Consider the following 9,997-nt stretch of genomic DNA (forward strand, 5'->3'; position numbering starts at 1 on the left):
GAACCATCATACTACCCTACTTCTTAACTCTTATCAAATTGAAAACGACATGAAATTGGATGGTAAAAGACAGTTTATGAACTGAAAAACTCATATATGAATCCAAGCAGGAGAAAAAAGATCCTGAAAACAAAATCAAAACTTCATATTCTGCTAAAAAAAAATGCTATATTAAAGCTTCCAACTTTGAGTGGATGAAACAACTTTTAGATGAAATTTTTGTAAAACAAAAATGTTTTCCTCCAAAAATGATAGGATGAAGGAAATTATTGCGATTTATTAATCCTCGCTCCTGTGAAGTTTTATTAGCCGAAAAAAATATGTAGACGAATAAATTTAATTGTTTTTAAAAAAAATCGGAGTTCTAGAAATCTCGAAACTCAGTTAAGCCATCGAACCCAGAAGACGAGGAGGAAGAGAAGGAGCTTCTCATGTTTGGGGCGAAGAACATCGGATCCATTTCGAAATTCGCCAATGATTCGTTCGACACGCAGTGGAATCCATCCGATGGATTCGTTGCGAAAATCGGAATCCCCGACAAATACGCGCCGTAATTGATCGCCGGAGACGTCGACGACGAAGCGACATCGAACATCGCCGGTGATGGCGGTGGCGGCGGCGGATACGGCGGTGGCACCGCCGCGAACGAGCAGGACGACGAGTTCACTTGTCCTTGTTCTCCGATGTTCTCCTCCGTCGTTATCACCGACGAAGATTCGCTGTCCTCCGTGAAAATCGCGTTATTCACGAAAATGCCCCTCCGGTTTCCGGCGTAGCAGCTTCTGTTGCTGTTGCGTCCCTGGAGCTGATGATTTCTGCTACCGTTACTGTTGTTGACGGTTTTGTTCTGATCCTCTCCGTGGTTGGAGGCGACGTCACGAGTCGCCGGAGATTTCCCCCGGCGATCTCCGACGGCGGTGGAATCTTCGTCGGATCGCGACATTCCGGTGAGTTTCTGGACAAGAGCCATGAAGTCTTTCGGGTTTGTGTGTATGACTTTTGGGGAGTGTGTGTAGATGATCACCGGATGACGTGGCTTCGCCGCCGCCGCAACGTCCGCGGCGGGGGGAGAGGATGACGACGGGGACTGCCGGTTCTTGATTGCGTCCCTGGAGCTGATGATTTCTGCTACCGTTACTGTTGTTGACGGTTTTGTTCTGATCCTCTCCGTGGTTGGAGGCGACGTCACGAGTCGCCGGAGATTTCCCCCGGCGATCTCCGACGGCGGTGGAATCTTCGTCGGATCGCGACATTCCGGTGAGTTTCTGGACAAGAGCCATGAAGTCTTTCGGGTTTGTGTGTATGACTTTTGGGGAGTGTGTGTAGATGATCACCGGATGACGTGGCTTCGCCGCCGCCGCAACGTCCGCGGCGGAGGGAGAGGATGACGACGGAGACTGCCGTTTCTTGATGAAGTGAGAGTCTTTATTGATCTTCAGCGAAGGCGGCAGCGGCTGTGGCGGCGGCGGAGGGAATGCTCCGCCGCAATAACCATCGCCGGAGTTTTCGTAGGGCTGTCCCCTTGGGATTGCATTTTCATTTTCTATGAATTTCGTTGGGCTCATGAAAAAAAAAATTAATTTAGAAATAAGTAAATAATCCTTTTGCTTGAGATTCTAAAATAGATGTACGGAAAACGCTTGGAGAGTGAACTTCGACGATCGGTTAAAACACGTGTTAGATTTATATGATAGATTTCATATTTATCAGTTACATTAATTTCCTAAAAATCCGATGAAATTCCTAAAAAAAGGAAATTTCCTCTTCTGGATAATCCCTTTATTTTTCACTAAATGATTTTCGCTTTTTACCTGAATTTGTTTTAAAAAAAATCCTATTGCTCCTTCTACATAAGTGGGTCGGTTGACACGTGCAAAAATATATATATAAAAAATAGAAAAATAAATTTCAAGAAACAAATTTATTGGTCCGAACCGATCTGAATCCAAATATGAAGTCTATAGAACCGGATTTCGATTTAGTTATTTAGGTCTAAAAAAATCAGATCGACCTAAATCTGAACCCAAAAGCAAAGTGCGGGCTCAGATGTAAATTTTATTCTGATGGTTTTCGATAACTTTATGAAAACTCACCAAAACTAGATACGGTATTACATAATTCACACAAACTTAATAACATAGTATATATCGTATATGAAATATATCTGAATCCATATTGCAGCGGAATGACTTTGAAAAACAAGCGAGTAAATCAGTTTTTCTCTTCTTTTACCCTTACTTTGATAATTTTTTCTGATGGATGATAATTGTAAATCAAGATCCTATATTTATAGCGTAAGGAGAGATGGATTACCATGAATACCAATAGACATTCAAACTTAATTAACTCATATCCATCAATGAGTTCAAATTAATATGAAATCCAAACCCAAAATTCCATGGGCTATTTTTATATTTCCAACATTCTTCCACTTGGCCCATGTGATGATTTGATGATCTACAATCTTTAAAATACGTAATTTTATATTGTATTCATCTATCACCAATAATTTTTCTTTGAACAACAAACAATTGAATTTTGGCGGTCACACATCATTTTATTTGAATATGATTTCTTCCAAGTATCACAATCGTTTGTCATCCAAAACATCTTTTATGGCAAAAAATAACTGTAAAATAATAATGCATATGTATTATCTCCATCAACTTCATGTGTACACAAATAATTTAATGATAATATGACTTTCAATAAAAAAAAACAAGATTTTTATTGAATCCAAAATATCATATATATAATGAGCAATTATTTAAATTATAGTAATGACTTATCTATAATGCTCATACGATCAACATGAGCCTTAAAAGTTTTAGACGACAATCCCTTAATTAATGGGTCCGCTATCGTAAAATCAGTACTAATATGCTCAAATGATACTCTTTGTTTCTACACTTCTTGTTTGACAGATAAATATTTTATCTCCATATGCTTAGCACTTTTTGAGTACTTATTATTTTTCGAGAAGAAGATACTTGCAGAATTATCACAGTAAATTCTCAGCGGCCTAGCTACAGTGTCGACAATCCTAAACCCTGAGATAAAGTTGTACATCCATAAATTGTGAATGGAAGCAGTGATGAAAGACTGATTTCCACTCCTCCATGATACTGCTCCTCCGGCAAGTAGAAACAAATATATCCAAAAGTTAATTTTATGGTATCAACACATCCAGCATAATCTGAATCTGAATAACCAGTGACTTCCAGATTATTTGATCTTCTGTATGTGAGCATATATTATTTGGTGCCTTGCAAATACCTTAGAACTTTCTTTGGAGTTTTCTAGTGATTTATTCCGGGATTACTCTGGTACCGACCTAACATTCCAACAACAAAGCTGATATATGATCGAGTACACGTTTGAGCATACATTAAATTTCCAACCACTAATGCATAAGGAATATTTTCCATTTCCTTTCGTTCCAATTCATTTTTCGGACATTGTAAATTACTGAATTTATTTCCTTTCTTAATTGGAACCTTTCCTACAAAGCATTTATCCATTCTGAATCTTTCTAAGATTTTGTTGATGTAACATTTCTGAGATAATCCTAACAATCCTTGTGATATATTTCGTAATATTCTATTCCTATCTCATAGGATGCCTTACTCATGTATTTCATATCAAAATCCTTAGAAAGAAACACTTTTACATCATGTAAAATTCCCATGTCATTTGCAGCAAGTAAAATATCATCAATGTATAAGACTAAAATCACATACTTACTCCCACTAACCTTCATGTAGATACATCGATCAACGATATTTTCTACGAAATCATAAGATGTAATGGTATTATTAAATATAAGATACCATTGTTGGGGAGCTTGTTTTAGTCTATAAATTGATTTTTTCAGTTTACACACTAAATTTTCTTTTTTCGTGGATATAAATCCTTCAGGTTGATCCATATATACTTCTTCCTCTAGATCACCATTCAAAAAAACGGTTTTAACATCAATTTGATGAAGCTTTAAATCATAATGAGCAACTAAAGTCAATATAATTCTCAAAGAGTCTTTCTTAGAAACCGGGGAGAAAATCTCTTTATAGTTTGTGTCTTCCTTTTGAGTATAACATTTGGCAACAAGTCGTGATTTATACATTTCGATATTACCACGTGAGTCAAGCTTGGTCTTAAAAACCTATTTACAGCTGACTTTCTTTGCACCTTCCGGTAAATCTACTACGTCCAAGACATTATTGTCGTTCATGGATTTTAATTCTTCTTTCATGGCATCAAACCATTTTCCAGAATTACAACTATTCATGACTTGTTGAAATGTAGACGGATCATTATCAATGCTTAAGTCACATTCATGTTCTAGAGCATAAACCACATAATCATATGAGATCGCAGATCTCCTTTCTCTTTCAAATCGTTTCAAGATGATCGATGGTTCATTAAACTCTTCTGATACCGTGACTAGTTCATTAAAAATGCTCTCATTATGTAGGTTTTCGACATGCTCTTGTACTGGAATATCACGAGACGTTGATGTAAATTTCGGTACAAGAACAACAGAAGGGATATTCGATGTGAAAATGTTATCTCAGATCTCTTCTATGCCAACTTTTCGTGATTCATCATTCCTACTAATTTGACCATTTTCAATGAACCTTGCATTGCCAGTCTCCATAATTCTCGTACTATGGTTAGGACAATAAAATATAAATCCTTTAGACTTTTCTGGATAACCAATGAAAAATCCACTGATTGTCCTAGGATCAACATTCTTTTCATGTGGATTGTATACTCTTATTTCTGCTTGGCAACCCCAAACATGCAGATGCCTTAAACTCGGTTTCCTCCCTGTCCACATTTCATAAGGTGTTATAGAGATTGCTTTGGTAGGAACCCGATTAAACAAATAAATTATCGTTTTTAATGCATACATCCACAATGAGAGAGGTAAAAAGCTATTACTTATCATGCTCCAAACCATGTTCATTAATATACGATTCTGCCTTTCTGCTACATCATTTTGTTGCGGTGTACCAGACATTGTGTATTGTGCACAAATACCCTTACTCTCGAGGAATTTTGCAAATGGACCTAGACATTGTCCATTCTCATTATATTTTCCATAATACTCTTCACCTCTATCGGATCTCACAACTTTAACCCTTTTATCTAACTGTCTCTCAACCTCATTGATGAACACTTCAAGTATGTTCACATATTGAGATTTATCATGCAGAAGATAAGTAAAACCATAACGTGAGTAATCGTCGATAAAAGTGATAAGGTATCTTTCTCCATCCCATGTGGAAATATCAAAAGGTCCACACGTGAATTAATTCTAGAAGTTGAGTACTTCTAGTGGCTGCTTTCTTTACAATATGTTTTGTCTGCTTTCCTTTGATGCAGTCTATACATACCCCTAAGTCACTAAAATCTAAACATGGTAAAATTTTATTTTTCACCAATCTTATTAACCTTTCTTTGGATATGTGACCTAATCTTTGATGTCACAATAAAGCCAAACTTTTATTGTTAGGTGCACTACGTTTAACGCCCTTAATATTTTCAACATTAAACAAGAATTCCGAAAATTCTCTATCAAGATTAAAACGATAAAGACCATCTATTAAAATTCCAGAACTGAAAATGTGTTCTTGTTTATATAGCTGAAAAGTACCAAAACCAAATTTAACAGAAAAACCTATTGAATCTAATTTTCTAATAAAAACACGATTTCGAGCATTTTCAGGAACATAGAGACATCCTTTAAGAGCTAGGTGAAAGCCGGTGTCTAAGACCAATCTATAATTCTCAATGCCTTATATTCGTGTGTTTTCATCTTATTCCCCATGACCACATGTCTTTCAAGTCCTTTTATGGGTTGGATCATATTGAATCTCTGTTTAATATGAGAAACATGAGTAGTAACACCTTAATCTAACCACCAAGTATTATTGTGCACTTCAATAACATTCGATTCAAAGCAGACTAAAATATTATGTTTACCTTTGCTTTCGAACCATCCCTTTTTTTCTGACAATCTTTCTTAATGTGTCCAGTCTTCTTACACAAAAAACACTTGATTTCTTTCCAGACTTGGCTCCCATTATCTTTTATTGGAGTCTTGTCATTCTTTTTGTCATTTTTCTCTGGTTTTCTTTTATTGCTGCCGACATTAGTTTGAACTGTAAGATGAACAAAATGCTCTTTCATCTTCTTTAATCTCCCTTCCTCCTATATGAGCATGATCTTCAATTCCTGAAAATTTCATTTTTCTTTGATGGTGTCATAATTCACCTGGAACTGACCAGACTTAATAGGCAGAGAGTTAATGATGAATTGGACCAGAAATGTCTCATTAACATCCATTCTCATAGCTTTCAACTTTGCTGTCATATTCGACATGTTAGTCACATGATCATGGATAGGCTGTGACCAGTCAAACTTTTTCGTAGTCAACTCCTCATGAGACTTCTTATAATTGACTTGTCAGCCAGATCCGACTCAGGAGACTTTTTAATCTTTTGCATAAATTCCTTTGCACTTTCAGTTTTAGGCATTGATGGCTTAACACTTTTTACCATAGTGATCTTCATCAAGTTCAAACGCAACCTATTCGATCGCCCCCAGGAATCGAAATTAATCATGTCATTTTCTGAGTTTTCATCTGTTATGGCTGTTGGTTTTTATTCAACAATGCATGATCCATATCATTGAAACCCAAATAAAATTGGATTTCTTCAGACCAATCTACATAGTTAAGTCTGTCGAACTTAACAATTCCATTGCCAGAAGCCACAAGGTTAAGTTAAGCTGAAATTTTATAAATATCCATCCATTAGTATTTCAAAATTAACAATAATATGTACCAAAGTTCATCTTTGAGCAATACTTCGATACATACATGAAATCATTGATGCAAAATATACTTTAATGGACATCATAATACTACTAGTTAAATAAGCATGCAATATTTGAACATACATACTTATTAACCAAAAATTATGTCCCTTTAATATTATTAATCATATGCATTGATTTATCTTTGGATGATCTAATAACAATATGATAAATAATTATAATTGTTCAATTATTTATTTATTTATTTTATGTCATACATTTGCATCCTTTCATCATGAACAATTAAACATACATATTTGATTTGAATATTTAATTTTAATTTAAACTAGGTCACTTTGGTGACTAACAAGTTTAAAATATAAAACAAATCAAAATATTTTTAACTTCTATGTAATATGTATCCACATAGCTAATTTCATAAAGCATATAAACTATTATCCATATAAATTACTATATGGTATATTAATACATAATATATATACTTATACGAAGATACAAAAAAAATAATAATACATATTTATATGTATTATAACAACATAGAAGTTATCATATTAATACATTACAATAAATTTATTTATTTATTTAAAGTTGTTATTAATGAATGCATAACTTTTATAAAATACACGTAATTTTATATGCATTTTGATATGTTCATGATATATATTATTATTATATAATAATTATATATATATATATACTAATTTAGGTATATATATACACGTTAATTTTTTTTATTATTTTAAACTTTGATGATATATTTTAATGAAATATATATATATATATATATATATATATATATATATAATACACACATTAACTTTTAATTGTGTATATGAATAAACATGTTTTAAGATCAACGTAATGAGATATATATAAAAACGTGTTACATAATTTTCGAAATATAGTATAATTTCGAAACTTTAATGATGAATTATGATAACACCAAAACACATGCTTTGATACCAAATGTAAATTTTATTCTGATGGTTTTCGATAACTTTATGAAAACTCACCAGAACTGGATATAGTATTACATAATTCACACAAACTTAATAAAGTAGTATATATCGTATATGAAATATATCTGAATCCATATTGCAGTGGAATGACTTTGAAAAACAAGTGAGTAAATCAGTTTTTCTCTCCTTTCACCCTTACTTTGATAATTTTTCTGATGGATAAAAAATGTAAATCAAGATCGTATATTTATAGGGTAAGGAGAGATGAATTACCATGAATACCAATAGACATTCAAACTTAATTAACTCATATCCATCAATGAGTTCAAATTAATATGAAGTCCAAACTCAAAATTCTATGGACCATTTTTATATTTCCAACATGAGATCGATCGGATTGGGTAGGTTCGACTCGATTGACATCCCTAATAAAATTCGAATAGATTGTAAAACATAATTATAATATCTCTGTTTTGATTTGGTTCGGCTTCAAAACCACGAATATGTTTCAATGTCAAGTGAACACCTTGGTTTTATATGCAGTGTTCTGGTTTTATGTTAAATGAATTGATTGTTTGGATAATTCGGTTATATTTTTCTTAGCATTGTTTTTTGAGTAAAAAATATCAATGTTTTAAAAATATTTAGAGTTAATTCCAAAAACATTTCCCGAATTGAAATTTTTTGAAAAATATTAATCCAATCTGATGTGTTATCGATGTGACATCCACGTGTCTATTGACGTGGAGTCAGAGATGGAAAATTAGCACTGTCACATAAAAAATATATTTTATTGAGAAACTGTATTATCTCGGAAAACTGTTTTTTTCATCCGGGATAATTATTTTCCATATGTGAGAATCTGTTTTTATTTGGTTTAACTATTTTTGTATACGAAAAAATAATTTTTTTTTATCAAGAACAACTGTTTCTCGTCCGAAAAAAATATTTTTTCATTTGGGAAAGACTTTTTTTTATCCGAAAGAACTGTTTTTTATCCGAAAAAGTCTATTTTCGTCCGGAGAATAATTGGTTTTGAGAGAATTCTTTTTATCGGGAAAAAATATTTTTTTATATGAAAAACAATTTTTTGTATACGTTAGAACTATTTTTCATCCGGACAAAAAACGTACACTCCCGAACGAAAAACAACTCTCTCGAAAAAAAAACAGTTCTTCCGGACAAAAAAACAAACCTTTCTGAACGAAAAACAGATTTTTTCGGACAAAAAACTACCATCCCGGACAAAAAACAGTTCTCCCGGACAAAAACAAATTCTCCCGAACAAAAACGGTTCTCCTGGACAAAAAAAATTCTCTCGGACAAAAAACAGACTCTCCCGGACGAAAAACAGTTCTTCGGGACAAAAAAAAACAGACTCTCCCGGACGAAAAACAGGTCTCCTGGACAAAAAACAAACTCTTCCAGACAAAAGATTGTTCTCCCGGATAAAAACAAACTCTCCGGATGAAAAACAGTTCTCCCGAATTACACAGTTTCCAAAAAACTCTGTTTTTTATATTGCACATTTTTCGGGGCGCTAAATGACAGTATTAAAATTATACAATAAAGTAATGGTAGTAAAATGTCATCTTTTTGTTACACTTAGCCAAGAACCCCTATTTTCAAATTGAGATATTAATTAGTCAATTAAAAAATCTCATATAAATATCTAAATTTTTACAAATTTTTATATAAATATTTAAACTATAAAATTCTCATACAAAAATATCTGAATTTTTTAAAATTTCTATATAATTATCCAAATTTTTTAAAATCTCTAAAAAAAACCAAAATTCATTAACAGTATTTAATTTATAATGAAATCTGTAAAAAATTAATGACTTAACATTCGAATATTAAATGTCGTTAACAAATATGATCTTATTTGGGAGATTTCAAAAGTCTGGATATTTTCTAAAAAATTTGAAAAGTTTAGATATTTGTATGAGAATTTTATAATTTAGATATTTATTCGGGAATTTTATAAAAGGTCTGGTATTTTAGTTATAATATTAATTGGAGTATTTTATTGAAAAAATTTAGGATTTTGGATATTTTTTTAGAATTAACCCAAACACGTGTTATAGATTATTGCAGTACTTAAACAGAAAATATAAAACTTAATCAATCAAGAAATATTATATTTTAAAAATTCATTTTAATGAAGAAAAAAAAAGCGTATACGTGTAGGG

General features: G+C 32.7%; 1 protein-coding gene across 1 annotated transcript; it reads right to left on the reverse strand.

Annotated features, from left to right (window-relative positions):
- Positions 1–257: 257 nt before the first annotated feature.
- LOC104820391 (VQ motif-containing protein 20) lies at positions 258–1,073 on the reverse strand. Its single transcript, XM_010550819.2, has one exon. The coding sequence runs from the start codon at positions 968–970 to the stop codon at positions 365–367; it is 606 nt and encodes a 201-aa protein (XP_010549121.1). The 5' UTR covers positions 971–1,073; the 3' UTR covers positions 258–364.
- Between the last annotated feature and the right edge of the window lie 8,924 nt (positions 1,074–9,997).

This window comes from Tarenaya hassleriana, unplaced genomic scaffold, assembly GCF_000463585.1.
Source record: "Tarenaya hassleriana unplaced genomic scaffold, ASM46358v1 Cleome30, whole genome shotgun sequence".
Taxonomy (NCBI): domain Eukaryota; kingdom Viridiplantae; phylum Streptophyta; class Magnoliopsida; order Brassicales; family Cleomaceae; genus Tarenaya; species Tarenaya hassleriana.

Bases quoted from the DNA above. Each gene is read 5' to 3' on its own strand.
- LOC104820391 (XM_010550819.2), bottom strand. From the start codon at position 970: ATGGCTCTTGTCCAGAAACTCACCGGAATGTCGCGATCCGACGAAGAT.